The sequence below is a fragment of the Lates calcarifer genome, linkage group LG21 (genome assembly GCF_001640805.2).
Source record: "Lates calcarifer isolate ASB-BC8 linkage group LG21, TLL_Latcal_v3, whole genome shotgun sequence".
Lineage (NCBI taxonomy): Eukaryota > Metazoa > Chordata > Actinopteri > Centropomidae > Lates > Lates calcarifer.
This window is the reverse complement of record NC_066853.1, coordinates 21,502,391-21,521,953: the sequence shown is the minus strand read 5'-3', so window position 1 is coordinate 21,521,953 and position 19,563 is coordinate 21,502,391. Positions and strand designations below refer to the sequence as shown.

At 40.1% G+C, this 19,563-nt stretch overlaps 1 protein-coding gene across 5 annotated transcripts in view; it reads right to left on the bottom strand.

The window, feature by feature from the left end:
• The window catches only part of mark4b (MAP/microtubule affinity-regulating kinase 4b), a 54,135-nt gene that overhangs the window by 14,773 nt on the left and 19,799 nt on the right, over positions 1–19,563 (bottom strand). For all 5 annotated transcript variants that reach the window (XM_051065490.1, XM_018665481.2, XM_051065489.1 and 2 more), the window contains exons 4-15: positions 19,406–19,459; positions 7,307–7,355; positions 7,126–7,191; positions 5,993–6,063; positions 5,403–5,459; positions 4,778–5,014; positions 3,981–4,100; positions 3,646–3,745; positions 3,030–3,139; positions 2,346–2,535; positions 2,011–2,231; positions 1,288–1,391 (exon numbers count right to left, since the gene is read on the bottom strand). In XM_051065490.1, coding sequence (XP_050921447.1) covers positions 1,288–1,391; positions 2,011–2,231; positions 2,346–2,535; positions 3,030–3,139; positions 3,646–3,745; positions 3,981–4,100; positions 4,778–5,014; positions 5,403–5,459; positions 5,993–6,063; positions 7,126–7,191; positions 7,307–7,355; positions 19,406–19,459 — 1,379 coding nt within the window. The remainder of the gene's footprint in view (positions 1–1,287; positions 1,392–2,010; positions 2,232–2,345; positions 2,536–3,029; positions 3,140–3,645; positions 3,746–3,980; positions 4,101–4,777; positions 5,015–5,402; positions 5,460–5,992; positions 6,064–7,125; positions 7,192–7,306; positions 7,356–19,405; positions 19,460–19,563) is intronic.

Here is a 19,563-nt window from a genome sequence, read left to right as displayed (position 1 = left end):
TATACTTTTATACTATCCGGCAACAATTTTCCCCCAACATCCTACATGTTTTTGTGCAACTTGTAACACAAAGGTTTTTCAAATTTTTCTTTACTTAAATTGATTTGAACAGCATCTCGTTCACATATTTTCTTTAATGGAATCTTTCTATTTAACAACTCTCTGTCTCTTATCCATTTGATGCACCCTCTGCCTGATCTGCCCCCGGACCCTCCCCCATCTGTGCAGGAAAATTTTACTTGAGGTCAGACAGCAGACAGGACCCCTCTGGCGTTTCCATCGAGGGACAAAATTACAGAGTGATAAAGAGACAGAAGGACGGAAAAAACGACCAGACAGCATGAAAGTGAGAAAGTGAGAGAGTGACCAAAAGATGAGAGGGAGAGAGAGAGAGAGTGAGAGAGGGAGGAGATTGTGCTTGCCATGCTCTGAGACTGACAAGCAGACAACCATCTGTCACAACAACAGACAGTTCACACTGGGTACATAAACACCCACACACACACACACACACACACACACACACACACACACACACTCACAGACACACAGATGAACCCACTCATGCACAGTTTAAGCCCTTTATCCCCTCTTGAAGAGAGAAAATGTATGTGAGACAAACACCCCATGCCAAACACTCTCTAAGCTCTGTGTAATAAAAGAGAGGCTGTGTGAAACCAGTCTTTATGAACCAAGGCATTACAATAAACTTTTAAACCTTTTACTATGAATATGAACATATTTCCTACATTGCAATTTATTTTGTTTTGTCCAAATTCGCCTTACCGTTGTTTTTAAACTGCATTGATGAGATTTAACAGCCAACAATACCTAATCCTGATTCAAAATACAGTGAAATTTAAAACTGGCACAAGGTCAAAAATGGTGGCAAACTTTGCTAACTAACTATGATATTCTAAAAAATTTTTTTGTCACAGTAAAGTAAATCCTGATCTTCTGTCTTGGAGAGACTTTCAGGGACAGGACTCTGAGGACAATGCTGCTCTCAATTAGTGTGATGATGCTGAAACCTGCTGTTCCTACTAAGTATATTTAAACACTAATGCTCCACAACCACTGGCTGTTGTCTAAGTTTTTTCATAAATTTAAGCAAGAAAAATCTCTGCCTTATGTTGTATTTGGAAACAATATAAGAGTTATATGAGAAATGAAGAGTGACCAAAATGCCCACAAGATGTCACTGACCGAAGAAACCTTGTAAGGGGATTTTGTCATTTGCAGTAAAAGATTAAGCAGAACACACTCAGACACCTATGCTCCTCTCACCTGTTTTCCTTGCCATTTTGCAGCAGTGAGTGTCTGTCAGTGCTGGATCGGTCTGTGCACACATACGTGTTCCTTCGAGTCATGGCGCTGGCAGGGATGTTATTCTGGAGAGAGAATCAGAAACTCAAATCAAATCAAATGACTTTGCCGATGAATAAATGAAGTCCTGAATATCTGTAAATGGTCTGTTTTATTTTGATGTGGTGGGTAAGTGTGGTGTACCACACAATGCAAAGAGATCTTCAAATTCAGGAAAAGATATTCATTATGCCATCCTGTGCCATACAATTTATTTTGATTTGAAAACAAAGATGTCCTTGCCTTGAGTTCTGTCTGCATCTGTCGTGCAGAAAATTAAAGAGTTAATCTCAGGTTAATCTGGTTTCTGTCTTTAACTCTTTACATCACCTCAACACTCACTCTTTCTCTTTCATGCTTGTTTTACTATAAAGCCATAATCTCAGTGTTTCCCCCTGCTAAAGCAATTCTTCATCTCAAGCTATGCAAGTGTTTTACTTTTCAGCTCTTCTCTGATTTGTGAAGGATGTTACTGTTTGCAGGCTTCACAATATCTGTGTCAGTGTAGCCTCAATGTGCTGTAATCTGAGGAAATGGGATTAGGAGGACTGTGAGGATTCTGCCATCTGTACATGTTGCATTGATAAGGAACTAAATGTGACAGATTACAGTGGATGAGTCATTACACCCACCCAAAATACTTACTGTAGTTGAGTTCACTTCCTTGCGTCGGTCAGGTATCTCGGCTTTATTTGGGTTGTGAGCAGAGCTAACCATGGGACTAGAGGGGGTTGGGATGCTACGGGAGCCAACGGTATTGGTGCTCGGCTTGCGGATTGACAACCTCTCCTCTTTAAGCCCCGCCCCTTCACCTACACCACTGGGACTCCGTTTGGGATGCGTCGAACCTGGAACCGCTGGACCACCTGAGAGATGGGAAAGGAGTTCTCAGTGCGGTGGATTTCTGTCGCCATTTCAGAACTTCAGAATTGATCTACTAAACAATAACTAATCCACCTAAACCCCTGTATGTCACTTACAGAAGTCTGAATGACGTCTCTGGCGGTGGTATGTCGAGGCGCTGCGCTGTGCCTTGTGGCCAGAGGAAGAAGGGGGTGCACCGGAGGAGGAGGAGGAAGTGGAGTGTTTGCTGGTTCCGTTGGACATGGTGCCGGGCCGGACTCGAGCTAGACTCAGAGTGCTGCCTGACCGAGACTCGTTGCCGTCAATCTGAGACACAGACAAGTAGACACAGATATGATTTGAAATTACTATGAATGAACACAGGCATTAGTTAAGTTGTTTACAGCTTCTCTCAGTGCAACAATCCAGGGAAATAAACAAGACCAGGTTAGTCCAGATTAGTCTATTCCAAAACCAGGCTTAATTAAATTCATGTCTCTACATCAGGCTGGGATAAAAATCTAAATAAATCATTTATTCACATTTGTACACTGAGTAAAACCGATTCAGCCATGACTGTCACACAAAACAGCTGTGACCATATTAGCAGTAGGAACTGCCAAAACCAAAGACTTCTCCAGTCTGAATCCAACATAGCCATAGCTGTAGTATTTCTTCATTTACTGATGACTTTATTTAGCACTGTACATGAGCTTTTTTAAGATAAAATATACACTGTCTGAACTGTAACCATGACTGTGTAATTCATATACTAATAACAATCTAATAGACAAACAAACAAAGCAAATGAATAAACTCACCTCATTCTTGCGTGCTAGCAGCAGGTATGTGGCAGTGACCTCGTTGTATTTTTGACTGACCAGAGAATCTCTGACCTCTTCCCTGCTGAAGCCCATCCCAACCATAATATCTGGAACAAGACAAATTAGAAACAGGTACAACTTCAGTTGTCTGCTTAATGTAAATCTTTAGAACTTAATTAACACCTGCCAAGAGCTTAATGCCAGTGCAGCATGTGTGGAGAACCATGTATGTTCCTAAATTTATGGTTCCTAAATCATCACATCCCATAGGACATTCATGTAAAGGAGACTTTGAGTGATACGCCAGAACTCCTGGCAGGCTGAGCAATACAGTGCACCAGAACTTATTTAAAGCCATCCAAAAGTCACAGCTCCAAACAAACACCTCCACAATGGAGACTTTTCAGCTGCCTACTACAGATTCTTTGTCCCCGACTTGTGGGAGTTGAAGAGTCTGCTGACAGGGTCCTCAACAAGATGTACCCAGTTCACTCTCACTGAGTATTTCTGTTTACTGTTACTGTAACCTGCCACTCGGTCCAACAGTTATCTTGTCATCAGTATTGTTTATGATCATAACTAAATTGATGATAAAAAGGTATGCGTTTCTCACCAATGCGACTAGTATCGTTGAAATCCTCCACAGGCTCTGTGTGGGGCTTAAGCTCCTCGCCCTCATAGCCAACATTGATCCACTTGTCTTTCATTATTTGCTGGTGAGAAACAACAGTAATATAGTATAAACACAGAATAATGTTTTTTTGTTATTTAACTTTCATTTTTTGGTGACAGTAATATTTTGCTTTGAATCCATGTGCAGTTGTTCACCCTTTACTTTATGTACTTATTATTCTACATACTAATAATAATTAATCTATTTGTGTGCATTTATTCATCTGCCTTTTAATTTATTACTGGTGTCTTTGTATGTACTGTATTGCTGCACACCTCCAGCGAGCAGCGCTTGGCAGGGTTGAGGACCAGGAAGCGGCGCAGGATTCCCTCGCAGTCTGTAGACATGTAGAAGGGCACGCGATATTTCCCCCTCAAAACACGCTCCCGCAGCTCCTGAAAGACAACACACATTCATATGCCATGAGTTTCAACCAGAGGGACACTGTATCATCTCAACTGGGCACAAATGTTTATTGTCATTTCACTGAAGTCACATATGATGTCATATTATGATGCACAATTGTGTGGTTATAAAACTCATAAAATAGATTATTTGCAAATTTCAGTTCTGACTAACATTACCATAAAGTTCAACCTGATTAACAACAATGCCTTATCTTACATGATAATTTTGATAATCTCTGTACCTCTTCTAATAATCATGATACTGATTTTAACCATATTGCACAGCTCTCAGAGGACACAGATTCATAACAGTTTTCATTGTAAAGGACGTGATGGCTACATTAGTTCAAGAAAAATGGAAAAAAAGTGTGTTAAAATGCATTCTGTTTAATAGAAAGCATGAAAATGAAAAAATCCATAACAGCTACTTTTATCTGGCATTTTACATTCTCTAGTATTCTGGCCTTCAATGGTAAAATTACATTAACGTCTCTATGGTACCTACATTTTCTTCTGTATACATGTAAGAAGTGAAGGAAAATAATCTAATTTCTCACACTCTGTCACTGCACCCATTTCCACTGTAGACAAGTAGTCACTTCATGGGAGCTTTCAGTCACCTCACATGACATTATACTGAACCAACACAGGCTCATGTCACCCACCTTTAGGTTCTGTCCATCAAAGGGCAACGACCCACTGACCAGTGTGTACAAGATGACACCCAGGCTCCAGATGTCCACCTCTGGTCCATCGTACTTCTTCCCTTGGAAGAGCTCCGGGGCTGCATAGGGCGGGGAACCGCAGAACGTGTCCAGTTTACTGCCCGCAGTGAACTCGTTGCTGAAGCCAAAGTCGGCTATTTTGATGTTGGAGTCTGCGTCTAGTAGCAAGTTCTCCGCCTGCAGGAAACACCACAGACAGTGAAACACATAACAATACAGGAAAAAAAACAAAAAAAACAGGAAAACTATAATCATGTATTGAAAACTGAAAAGTTGAGTGTTGACTGTTATTTGCATATTTGCAACTTAAAGACAGAGTCCATAATTTCTTTCATGGCTGTCTCACGGGAGGTGATTTCTTTTGCAATGTCTGATTTAAATAAAATGGAGCTGTTTTTAACTTCATTTCAGATATCAGCTTTGAACTAAATGTCTGCTTTCATCGTATTCATTAATATGTGTAAAATCAATACATGCAGTCGACATTAAGCTTCATATATTTTTATTATCTAAAGAAGGTTTATGGACCCTTTTTATTCTTCCTCTTATTACACTGTGTAATTACCTTCAAGTCTCTGTGAACAATGTTCTTCTGATGACAGTAGTGCACTGCTGACACAATCTGAGGAGAGAGAAAGAAAGGAGACATCAAACAAGATAATTGCACTTAATGTTTGTACTTCCATCATGTAAATGGAAGCTTAACTAGGAACTCCATTCACACATGCCCCCTTGACCCATGATATAACACAACATTACGAATAAAAAGCTGATGGCTGGATTTCTTGCTGTGCGATCACACCTACTGTTTGTTTTATTTGGTCTGAACCACTGTGGAAATGTTAACAGGGTTTCTGTGTTTGACTCATTTAGGCTCACACTGCCCAGTTACAAGCAAGGCCGTGACTGTTAACATTAAGCCACATGAAGTTTTCAGCTTCTATAACTTTTGGTAAACTTGATCAAATTAACACATCTGTTACTGTATACACACAACCCCTCGAGTGTAATGTTTGCTGAGCTTTTGTTTTCAACCCTACTGTGACTGCAGTTTTGAAGAATTTCACCTGACCACATCAGAATCTTAGCCGAGCTGTCAGACATACAGACAACAGGCATATGGACAGGTCAGGTAAGCTATGGACTTTTACTGACCTGTCTGAACTTGGCTCTGGCCTCTTTCTCCTTCATTCTGCCGTGAGCCACGAGGTAGTCGAACACTTCGCCTGGAAGAAAAACAAAGAGTATGAAGACATGCTGCAATTCATGCAGCCATGGAAGCTCTTTATTAGTTCGATGCTTCATAGACTTTCCAGTTGTATGTGACAATTTTTCTTCCATCTGTATGTGTTTCTGTGTGTTTGAATGTTAGAAAATCTCCAACAATCTGCCAGAAGTTTGCAAGTTTTGAATCAGGTCTGTGTCGTGCTTGCACATATTTGTTTCTGAGCATTACAGCAGCAAATGTGGCAACACTGTAAAGGCTTGAAACCTAATACAAGTAACCTGATTAGGATGAGTGAAGGCATATGGGTAAGTGTATGTGGTCATCGATAGGAAAGAGAAAGAAATCTCTATGACTTCCAGTAAGGTAGACTATCTTCAAATGTTCATTCTTCCTGGTTTGTTAAGATTATTTCTCAGTTCCCGAAAGTACAGTAAACAGCTGAAAACTGCTATTGAGACAAGCATCAAGTATGAAACCATTTCTTAACACCCTATGCTATTTTTCTGTAATGACACACTGAAAAAATTCACAATATTCCCAAACTGTTTGACATCCCTTGTCTTGAACACTTAAATCATATTCCAGAAACTCCAGAAAGTTTCAAATGTTTCTGTGTGCCTCCATACATATTTGTCCATACGTGTGTGTGTGTGTATTCCAACCAAACAATTGACTCTAGAGATCCTAAAAGGTAAAACAAGCTGAGGTTGAGTTGAGCAGAGCAGCTGGGGTGCTGCTGCCTTATTAGGTATTGGAAATAAGAGATCACACATCATACAGGGAGAGCGATGAAGAGAGATTAAGGGATCATGAGAAGAGAAGAAAGAAAAACAGAAAAACTAAACAATGTGAAGAAAGGCAGAAGAGAAAACAGTAGAGCAACAAAGCAAAGTGACATTTTCACTAATGAAAATGGAGTCCAAGGCATTGAACTCAACTGTTTTTACCCTAAATTAATGAGTTCATCAATAGAACTGTATAGTTCAGTCAAAGTAAAGAATCTAATTGGCACCATTCAACACTTGGCAATGATGATGGGGGTGGTGGGGGTGTCACTCACCTCCACTGGCGTACTCCATAATCAGGTAAAGAGTCTTTTCTGTCTCAATCACCTCAAACAACTGCACTGTAACACACAGAGGAAGACGTGTTAGCACAAAGGTCAGCATGGAAACACACACACACACAACACATTATCACCTTCAAATACACACTAGATAATTCTCTGGGGTGCAACTCACCTATGTTGGGATGGTTGAGAGTTTTCATGATGCGTACCTCTCGAAACAGCTGGAAAAAAAAAAAGATAAAAAAATGACAGAATGAGCCGTCAGAATCCTTTACTCGTGTCAAGTCTCAAAGCACACAAGGGTCTGGAAAGGATATTTCACACATAGGCTGCGTAAAATGTTTAAAAACACAAAAATCATATGAAGGATATGGGTAAAAGGATAATGGCTATTATTTTATGACAGGCACCTAAAATCAGCAGAGAGGTGGGAAATATGGCAAACGTTTTATCCAGTCATGTATTTACATGTAAAAACTGTGAACTGCTAATCTTAACACAATTGTTGGAATATGAAGACTGAGATGACAATAATATAACATTGTGCACGTCTGTGTCAGTTTATGCTTGAGTTCAGTTTCCTCCACCTTCATCTTGATGGCTCGTCCATTGATCAAATGAATTGTTCCTCAGTTAAATTATACAGCTCACAGCTGGTATATAGACACTGTTCATCCATCTTATTCCTCCACACACACACACACACACACACACACGTACACATACGTGTTCTCCCTCACGCTCATCTTTCCGACCACCTCTAGACCACCCAAGGGAGTGTCTCACTGGTGCTAGGCTGACAGCAGGGCCTCCTCCCCTGGGTGTGCTGTCCCTCTGCCTCCCCCCTCATACCCATCCATCAACTGAGCTCCAGACTGCTGCCTCATCCTGCCACTCTGATGGCGTCTCTCTCTGTCTGTCTAATTAAAGTAATGTATTTGTCTGTGAGCTCCATTTTAAAAGATTACAGAGGGAAAGCGGCAGGGCTAGATGCATCACAGTGGAGCACGCTGATGGCCAGTTTTGAGATGTTTTTAACACCGGATGGAATTACAGTAAACTGAAGTGTTCATCCATCATTAGTTGTTTTTGGTTATTAGTGACAAAGTGAGACATTCTGACCCGGGAGAGGAAATGTGACTTCACTGGGAAGGGCATGTATGTGGAGTGCATTGCAAAAAACAAAATGGGCAGAGTGTGTCAGCAGGAAAATGAAACTGAAATAGAAAATGAGGCGAGATGAGGGGCACAGAGGGAGGAAACAACAACAATGAGAAAGTAAGAAAGCAAGAAGGGAGGGAGATAAAGAAGTGAAATCTATGTCAATAAGTATTTATTTCATATTAGCAGCACTGGTGTCATTTTACTCCTTTGTAAACTACTACATTTTCTTAAAGAACAAATTACACACAAGTGAAAAAAGTGAAAGCACAGAAAAAAAACAGGGGGACAGGCAGCGAAAAAGAACAAGAATACAAAAACAGGAATGCACTGATGCCTTCATTCTTGTTGCTGCCCTGGGAAACACACTCCTCCCTCCTCCTTCCTCCCTCTGTCTCTGTTACTGTTACTATAATATAAAACCTGATGCAATTCCCATCTCTCATGTTTTTATGGTTACGTTTCCATATTTGTACACAACAGTAGAAAGTCTATATTACTATTTTTTATTTTAAATTAAAATGATTTTATGCTCATTAGTGGGTTAAGAAGAATCTAACAGTCAGTATGTGGTGCCTATTTCACTTATAATTGATTGATCTATGGCCCTAAGTCAGTGGCTGTTGGTCTAAACAGATAATAATCAGTGATAATGAAAATGTGGATAAACTTTCATTGCACCTCCAATTCGATACATTCCTGAATGCAGCAGGCTTCAGATAGAGGTGCTCAAAAATAGCCATATATTACATTATTGTGTTATTGAAAACCTAGGTGTCTAGGAATACCTAGGAAAAATGAGAGTAGATGAGAATACCACTCTCATTTTTCTGATAAATATGAAGACAGTCAAACTGCCAGTCGGTTAGCTTGGCTCAAAGACTCTAAACAGAGGGAAACAGTTAGCCTAGCTTGCATGCATTAATGCTAAGCTAAACAAACTGCCTGCTTGCAGTAGCTTTATATATGCAAAGAGGACAGAGGATGTCAAAACTAAGAAGGTACAGACTACTACAGATTTTGTTAGCTTCAAATTTGCTTTTACCTTTATTTATTTATCCTATTCATGCAGGGGGAGCTCGGTATATGTCCTGTCTCACATTCATACTGATTCAAATTTATCGCATTTCACACCTAGCAGCTGCTGAGCGCGCCACGTGTTGAAGGAATTTGCTTTCTCACAGTGAAGTAATAACACTTCCACGCTGACATAACTGTAGAGTCGCCCGAGGCGACGTGTGTATGCCTGGGTGCGTGTTTTCACAGATATCATCAGAGACAGATTCCTGGTATGCAATTGACCCCAAGGAAAAAACACCAGTGTAGTTCGCCTACGCAAACACCCATCCTCCTACACACACACTAATTTGGCTATACTGTACAGCCAAACACAAGTTTTATGCCAAGATAAGAAGCAGACTGCTTCAAAAAACATTCAAATAACTACTACACAAGAACTGTTGTAAACTGAATTTGTAACAGAGTTTTATCACAAATTAATTGCCAGTTTTGATACTCTAATAATTGTTCAAGTTCTCAAAAAAGCTGGCTGCAGCTTCTGTGATTTAAGAGTTTGCTCATCATGAATTGTGGACAAATTGACCGATAATGAAAGTAATTGTTAGTTGCAGCCATAAACTGATTTCTATTAGTGTTGAGGAAATCAACTCCTCATATGAAAAGACAAACATGTCCAGCTACGGTGATTTGGCTCAGTTCTGTTCTTTTAAAAACCATAATGTGAATTTTTTATAAAGAATCACACATCAGAACCACAGGGAACATTTCCTGGCTGGTAATGTGCTGTAAACATTCATTTCTATTCTTCTCTGTCAGTTTTCTTACCAATGCTTTAAAAATAGGAAGCTGCTTCATCATAAAGAGACACACAGAAGCCCACTGGGAGTGTGTGTAATTGAATTAAGTGCATGGTGCATCAGCTGTTCATCTAAGCTTTAAGAAGAATTATCAGCTCAGCCTCTCTTCCCTCACCTCTCTCTCTGCTATACACCCATTCACCCCTCTCTTTCTTTCACTCGCTCTCCTCTCTCCTCCACATTTTCACTCTTTTTTCTGCCTACTTGCTCCACTGACAGACAAAATCCAATCTGTGACCACTGCTCACTGGGACGATATTTAAAGATAAAAATAACAACTGGGAATTGTTTCCAAAACAGAATATGGCTGAAAAGAGACACTCAAGAACCAGAAACCTCAGCAGCTGGCCAGGAAATTGTTGAGTCACTGCTATTGATCAACAGTCCAATCAATCCTCAGCTCATACTGATTTAATGTTGTGCCTGTAGTGGTTCTTACTGCAGTTTTAGGTGTATTTTGAAGATTACAAACACGGAGCATTTGTCCACTGAGTAAACAGAATAACTTCACTCTCTGGCCCTCTTATGTTCATCCTCTCTTAAATCACTTCTTGTCTCTCCGCGTCACTATTGCCATGCCAACCCAGGTATTAATCCCTAGGCGTGAATCTCCTGCACCCCAGGGGGTTGTGGGAAGTCATGGAACGCCAAGCACATGGCAGGAGCTGCACACACAGAGACACACACAAAACCTACTGACACACAGCCGCTGTACTGTGTGGTCTTTGTATCTAAAAATATGTTTTTGGGTTTTACACAATTATGGGTAACCTTAATTTAGTTGTGTGTTTAAAACTCTCAGGTTTAGAAAATGCTTCCCTTCCCTCTGTTCAGGCAGCATTTTCTGACCATTTACATCCTTTGTCTCCATCTCTCCTTGCCCAGACTCACTTTGTTCTTTCTCACTTTGAGAGTGCTGCTGCGTGGGTTTGATACATGTGTCTGGCCTGCCAGTCTGTCGACCTTTGACCTGTTTATCTAGGCAATTTATCTGTGTTCTTCCTCTCCTTCACACACAACCACGCACACAAAGGAGAAACATGAAGAAAACAAAGATGTTGAAATGAGGAATTGATAATGCTCGTCTAGCTCACACATTGAAATACCCAGCCCCTTCACAACTCCACTGCACGACACACACTAACACACTACAGCACTCTACACAATGTGAACCACACTTCCACTTATCAGTCGCAGCCAACCACGAGACCAGAGAAATTCAGAGAAAAAGGAGAAGAGAGTGAAAAACAAAGAACGACAGAATGAGGGGGACGAATGAACACACAGGCCTCTCTCTCTACTCCTACGTCAGAGTACCTCTTGTGAATAACCCCCTGTGTGTGTGAGTGCGTGTGAGTGTGTGTGTGTGTGTGTGTGTGTCTGTAAACTATGAATGACACAGTCCAGCTCTCAGTACATTACTGACTGTGGTTTAGGTTCCCTCTCTCTTCAGTCAGTATATGGCAACTACTAACTGCAAAACTATATATCTGTCACACCTACAGGTTTCTCAGTACAAGTCCTCCTCGTCATGTCAGCTGACACAGTGCCCTTCGACAAGACACAGATCAATCGAAGAAAGTACATTTCCACAAAATGCTAGAGATCAAAGTTTCTCCTTATGTGTTATGTGAGTAAACATTGGTTCAGATACTGTTGGTGCTAACTATTGCTCTGGAAGGATTAAATGACTAAATTAAATGCTGGTAGCCTTAAGGAAAATTAATACTTGTGTATTAAGGGGTTTTGGTGTACTTACAAAGGCTTTTTTCATTACCTACACCACAGCTAAGGTGCACCTCCACAAATATACAACTACACTTTAGGGCCCTTTGCTTTAGTGGCTATGGACATACTACACGGAGACTACAAGACTGTGATTGGTCGGTTTGGACAGTAAGTGCGGCCTCCCACATGTTTCTGATGGTGATAGAGATGGTTGAAGATCAAGAGAGATGAAAAATAATAAATCCAGTATCTGTAGTATCCCTAGAGAGTCACTTCCTTTGCAAACAATCTGCTCAACTTGATTGTCACAAAGTTAATTTAAAAACAAGTCAACAAAATAACTTCAGCTATTAATTAATGAATGACAGTAATTTCCTTTTTGGTAATGTGACAAGGCAAATCTTCCCAGTGTCATTCCATATGACAAATTATTTTGGGTATATAATTAAAAGTATGAAAAGTCTTGATAGTGTGTGATATGCATCCAGCTAGTGTTGCAGTGGTGCTATCAGTCAGTGAAATCCAACAGTGAACTATAAATCAACCCATGCCCCAAAATGCAAACTAATACTTATTATATATATTTTTTCACATTCAATACTGAAGAAAGTTGTGCAACAATTTTTAATTGGAGAGTCTCTCCAACATCATGTGATCAAGATCAAATAACAACTGCCTAAACATCTGGTATGTCAAACTCATAGGTTCCATTATTAACAAAGAATCAATAAACTCATTAGGCAAAAAGTTTAGCAACACCTAAATCATGTTAATACCTCATCGCAAAATTTAGCTGGCCAAACACTTTACAGAATGGGTAAAACAATCTTCTACTTCTGCCAGACATTTAATATGTTCAACAAAGATCAGAGGACAATCCTACAGTCTGTGAACCACTTCAGCACATGTCAGTGTCTCTCTGGCAGGATTAAAGGCAAACAGCAATGAACCGAACTGTCAGTGTCCTGCCGAATGTTTTGAGAGAGTCTAATGAGCAACATTACTCAAGGATTTGCCTCCGCTCTTTTGCTTGTCGCCGGGGAACACTTGAATAGACTTTTGACCCTGGTTCGCCTTTTGTTGCCCGTTGCTGGGAGCACTGCCCTTCTACGTTATCCCAATAAAACGGCTACTATATGAACACCTCCTCCCAACCCTCCATTCCCTTAATGTACAACAGTAATTGGAGCTCCCAGGCCTGTCAATGAGAGGAGGTGAATCATTAATGAAGAGTAGCTAGAGTGTAATTCTGGTCTCCTTTTGCTGGCAGTTTGACCTAGATCGCAGGAAGCCTGACTCAGCTTGATTAAATAAGGAGAATCATATCTAGTTTTGTAGATGCTGGCTAAACAGGGAACAGTGGGGTGGGGGGTGGGGATACTGACAGACCAACACAGGGCATTGTACTTCTCTTCTCTTCAACTGTTCTCTATTCCTGTTGTGGGAAAACCTTCTGCTCTCACTCTGTCCGCCCTCTTGTCCCTTTATTGTCTAATTATTCTCTTTACACACGGGCACAATAACAACAATGAATACAGCGGCAACAATATGATTATGCACAGACACCCACACAGGGACAGCAGCAATGCAGATAATGGCATTACATGTGCATACAAAGGCGGAGCAGAGACTGTGTCGGGCTGCAAGTTTATCCGCCTGTTATCATTCACATAGGCGTACACACACACGCGCACACACACACACACACACACACACACACACACACACACACACACACTCCTGTGCTCTTCGGGTTCTGCCCTGTATCTTGTCTTTCTCAGGGTCCCTGCTCCCATGCCAAGTCCTCCATCACACCCCCACCCGACCCCAACTCGGCCACCCCCTTTGTTTGCCTGTCTGGAATTCAGCTCCTGGCTGAAGGGGGCCTGGGTGAGGGACAAAACACACTTCATACCATTAGATGGTGGCCCAAACACCGTCCTGCATGCACACACACACACACACACATACATTTCACTTTTATGCACATACACAACACTGGATGGCTGCCTACAAAATTCTCCTGTTCTCAAAGTAACACCAGGCTTTGATGGGGCCCTGCATAGTCTGGCAGATTATCCGAACACCGCAGGGGAGGAGTGCACAAAAAATTCGATCCTGTATGCTGTTATTATAGCCATACAGATTTAAGATATGAAACAGGAAATCAGCCTACTTTTAGCAAGGTACTGACCAAAACCTACAAAGAGATTTGACTGAGGTTCAGTGGAAAGATAGATTACGAGTGTCTGCCAACACACAATTTCTAACGTCTATAACTCTTCCGCTGAGTTCAGGGGTAAATACGACAGTCTGACATTAGGATTTCCAACTCTTCTTATAAACACCTCTGAAATGCATTATATATTCTTCTCCAAAAAAAGCAATACCCAAAGGCAAATAGCAAATAAGAATAAACTGTTTACAGAAGGTGCAGCTTTGCAATTTGGAAAATTGCTCAGCACTGGCAGACGTGCACTCTGCCAGATGCTATACTCTGTATGCAACAACAGAGGACAATATTTGTTTCTCTACTATAACTACACTTTACCATATAATCGGTACTAAGAGTATCAGTTAGAATTTAGGCAGATTTGTTTTTGACGAAACCTGTGATAATGACTCTGTTTGTGATTTGCGCAGGGTGTGTCTACATCAATTGTATGATCGATCTGCTGTTGTGTGTCAACAATAAGTACGCCTGCATATGCATTAATTCAAGCCAAGATACATCAAACAAACTATTGCCGCAGCCTGGCACGTGGGTGAAGCAGGGAGCTTGTACAGTGGCACTCTGGCAGTACTGGCTGTTCTCTATAAACTGAAAATACTTTCAAAAGTCTGAAACCAGACAGTCCCTGTTTAGCAGGCATACTGTAGTGGCACAGACGGTAGAGAGTACAGCTGTGATTACAGTAGAGCTACTACTGCAATACAACGCCTGGGGAGAAAAGAGAGGAAAGTGGGACACAGTAAAGAGAGCAAAATAGAGTTGATGAAGAGAAAATAAAAGGGGAGGAGAGGGGGGCATAGGGATAGAGAGAGAGAGAAATGGGGCATAAAGCTAGAGTACAGAGAAGAAGTTGACAGAATATAGACTCAGGCGTAGCAGAGTGTGAAGAGAAAGAAAGAGCAAGAAGGAGAGGAAGCAGAAAGCTCCTGTACAGAGAATTAGAGAGACGCCACAGTGTGTTTCTACATCAACCCAACTGTGAATACTACTTCTTTTGAATATTAATGCTGTGAAAATTAAAATGCAAATTATGTGCATTTCCATTAGGTACACTGAAGCACATAAATCAATCTTCCATGAAAGACAAAAAAACTGATTAGTGTTGGACAAATACTCTGCAGTGTCAGCTAATGCTGCATTTATTTCATGTTTTCATCCAGAGACAAAAAGACGGAAACATCAGCTAATGGTCACAAAACCAATACAGGAAGGGGAGACAGTAGTTTAAAGCCATCATTATTAAACCTGTAAATGTTTTCAATTTATTACATTATTCTGAAGGGCTTTAAATGAGGGGAAATCGTGTGTATGTTTTTACTTTTATACTCAAGCTTGTTCGCTTGGATGGTGACAAAGCAGAAAAGTTGAACTGTTAATCATATGAGTCGGTATCAAGCAAAACTGCCAAACATTCACTGCTCCAGCTGCAAATGGCAGGGTTAGCAGATTTTCCCTATTTCATACCATATAAAAATGAACATTTTTGGATTTGGTTTGTTAGACAAAACAAGCCATTTAAGATCAAGATTAATTTAAAACTATTTCTTTAAGATTTACTGAATAAAAAATTACTGTATTGAAACAGAATCTGACAGATGACAAGTTACAAGTCTAAAAGTATGTACAATAATGTTTGGGATAATCAGTATTTGGACTATTTTGTAACAGCTTATAAACTAAATCAACTGATTAATAAAAAAAAAAAAGAAAAGAGAGAAACATGACACATAACATGATACATAACAATAACAGTAAGAAAACAATGTATGATAGAATTGAACGTTTGTTTCAGCCCTAGTTTGTAGGTTAAAGAGAAAGTGATGGCAGGAAAAAGTGGAAGGCATTGAGAGAGAGGATATGTGACAGACGGAGACAGACAAAGAGATGGAGAGAGACAGTGTCACCTGGCAGCATGTGTAGTGTCCTACAGCAACTACAATAATGCTGACAGGACAGGACACAACTGGCAGCCCCAGCCCTGACACAGCTGCACTATGCAGCACTAGACCACTACCATACTGCAGAGTACACACACACACACACACACACGCACAGCTCTGTATAAACCTTGTTAAAACCAAGGTCTTAGTTTAAAGATTTGAACACCAGATTCATGGTGTAATTAAGCAGACTCCTCACTGTTGGAACAGAAGGCAAATTATCTGAGAAAAAAAACTAACAGTGAATCTCACAGGTGCTGTTCAGCATAAGCAGGTCTGTTTTCCCACAAAGCACACACAGTGATACAAGACAACCATCCATCACCCCAGTTTCACCTCTGTTAAAGAGAGTCAATAGTTTATCTGGTGGTGATAACACTTTGACAGAATATTAACTGTGCTGTGAAGTACATTTGAGCTCCTAAATGGGTTAAGCGTCATGATAATGGTACTTTATCAAAGATGGATCCGGATGTATTTCTGAGATACAAAATGATCAACTTCAGTTGATGGCTGTCTGAAAACTGATATGCAGCCTGTTGGCAATGAACACTTCCATTCTTTGTCATATGTGCAATGTTGTGTGGCAGCAGTCAGTATCTATCAGTCTTCCTGAAAAGAATCCACACTGGGTTGAACTGCAGGTGCCAAACGGTTTAGATTTCACAGCCACTATTGGATAAGATCTGAACATTTTCTGGCCAGAATAAAAATGATCAGGGTATGTTTTCCTCGCTTATTGACCTTTGTTTATTTTGTCTAAAAACAATTCAAGGGCTGGGGGATCTGCAGTGACCCTCAAGGTTCTTTATAATCAGGACTCTAAATCCTGTTTTGACAAGCTGGATGTTAGAAATTAGTATGCAGGTACTGTTCAGTAGATCTAAATCTGCTTATACTTCAGAACATTTTTTTTCCAGTTTTGGAAAGACAAAGACTATTGTTTTTGCCTGGTTTAGTCTTGGTTTTCAGTTAAGCTGCTCAGACGTCACACCAAAATGAGACTTATTCTAGGATTGGCTCGGGTTGGGAATGTCTGGTAGTGCAAAACGTTCTCTTTCTGTATCCTCATGCTTCAAATTGACTAAATTGAGGTTAGACGTTGTTTGAAGTCACAGGGAAATGTTATTTCCAGGTAAAAATTAACCTAAAATTTGATATGACTTGGCTTTTGTTTTCTATTTGATCTTTTTTCATTTCGTGAAAAATGATGTTAACGGTCAGCAAAGTGAAAACCTGCCATCCTGACCAGTATCTAGGGCGGGTGAACCAACTATCACACTGAGCTAGACACCATCAATAATCCAACTCTGTTTTTATCAATAGAGTCAAAACCCAGACTGTACTGATTAGCTAACCAGCTGAGTATTCATCAATAGGCTAGTTGTGTGTGTGATGCAGTATCGATCTCAGTGATGCCAGTGAGTACATTTGTTGCAGTGAAGGTGCTGATAAAGGAGACTCATTGTAAGACAAGGCCAAAGTTTGGTCAGTAGAGCCATCACTGAACAAAGACTGATTTGTATGAACTGTTGGTATGACTGTGAGCCTACCACACAAACTACACACAAATTAAAACTATTACTACCTGACAGAGAATGAAGCCAATGAAAATCTGATGCAAAATTGAAAAAAGGTGAAAAAAAGCATTAAAGGTACATACACAGCAACTTTCAATGTTACAAAAAACCTTATTTAGAGTCAGTTAGACAGTTAGTTCACAGTAAATGACTACTGTTATAAATATTAGCAGACACCAGCTTCTTAACAAGTGAGTTTTTGTTTTATAACACTGTAAACTGAATATCTTTGGATTTTGGACAGTTCAACTGTGTCTTTCATATTTTCTGACATTTCTAAGGACCAACAATTAATTGATTAATTGAATCAAAAGCTGATTAATCAATAATTGAAAGAAAACTTTTTTTTTTAAATAATGATCACTAGGATGTAACCAATATCTGACTTAAGAAATGCTGAACATACATGTGTGTGGCTTAATAGTAAGAAGCTTTGTGACAAACTGTTTTGGTACCTGCATCTCGACACACTCACTGATGAGCCAAACTGAGTCACTCTTACAATGGCTCAACTATGTTCAACCAAAGATGCGACAGCCATGATACAATAATATCTTTCGGTGATTTAAGATTTACTTTTTCCCTCATGTATCAGAGAGGTTAAGCTGCACTGACAGCATGAAAAAAATCAAATCCACCAATCTTTTAATACTGCTTTGTTTTCAGAGGTGAATATTCCTCCAACAAAGCCGCATGAGAAAACAATGCAACTTTAAAGGCTTGAAAACAGTACACAGGCCGGGGGCAGTTTCTCACTCAACTTTGCTTCATTAGATGGCTTGCTATGAACACAAGCATCACACATGCACACACAAATAGCCATAGCAGGCCAAGTTCAAATAGGAGAGAGTTTAATCTCATTAAGCCCTGAATGCAACACATGCAGCTAATACAGAACCCTAGATGTCACTAGACAAGCATACAATGACGTACATTACTCCAAGCCTTTAGCCTGGTTAGTTCCAGTGGACTGAGTGGACAATTGATGGTTATATTATACTGACACAAAGCAGAAGTCAATGCTTCACCGCCTTCTTGGACTGTCTGTATGAAACTATATTTAGTTTAAAGATTTAAATCATCCCTAAAACTGGACAGACAAGATCTTTTATCATACAGCAGCGCACTGCACCCACTTCTGCTAAACCAACTCTGTTGTCTCACACCTTAACAAATTCTGCTTGAAGTGATGCAGAGCTTTTTCAGCTCTTAACGTGCGGGCAGTGACTGCTTCCACAACATTAAGTTTCACATAACAACAAAAAGGTCAAAGTTCAGACGACTGCTGCATGCAAGGGTCATCTGAGAGTTACAGCCTCAGGCAAAACAACATGTGAGGATGTTACTGTGCTCAATGGCTGCTCATGATGCAATACAAACGCCAATAAAGACATGTAGGACACCAGACTGACTGACTGTTAAATCTTTACAATAAAAAAAACAGACAGTTTGGGGTCATATTCACACAAGTTATAGAGTTAATGAGGATAAATAGATAAGGTAGCAGGGCTATGACAGAGTTCACAAAAAATAAGAAAATAGGATATCCGCATTGCTTCTTTTATAATAGAAGAAAAAGATGACTAATAGGCAGTTCATTTCTGCTTAAAGAAAATTAGATGATCAAATTATTAGTTTGATGTAGGCTTTGTGATAGCTGCATACTTTCTTTAATTTCAACTTTACTCTCCCACATTCACCTTTTACTCTAACACACAAAAGACTTCACACATACAGTAACATGTCACTCACCTTCTGTAGGCTGGTTGGGTTGAGTTGTGTTTTATCGATGATCTTTATTGCAACCTGTGGGGAAACAAAAAGCATTGTCACAACCTTATGGGTTAAATATATTAATTCAACATACACACTCAGATTTGCTAATCTGTTGCAACATGTTATTCTACTAT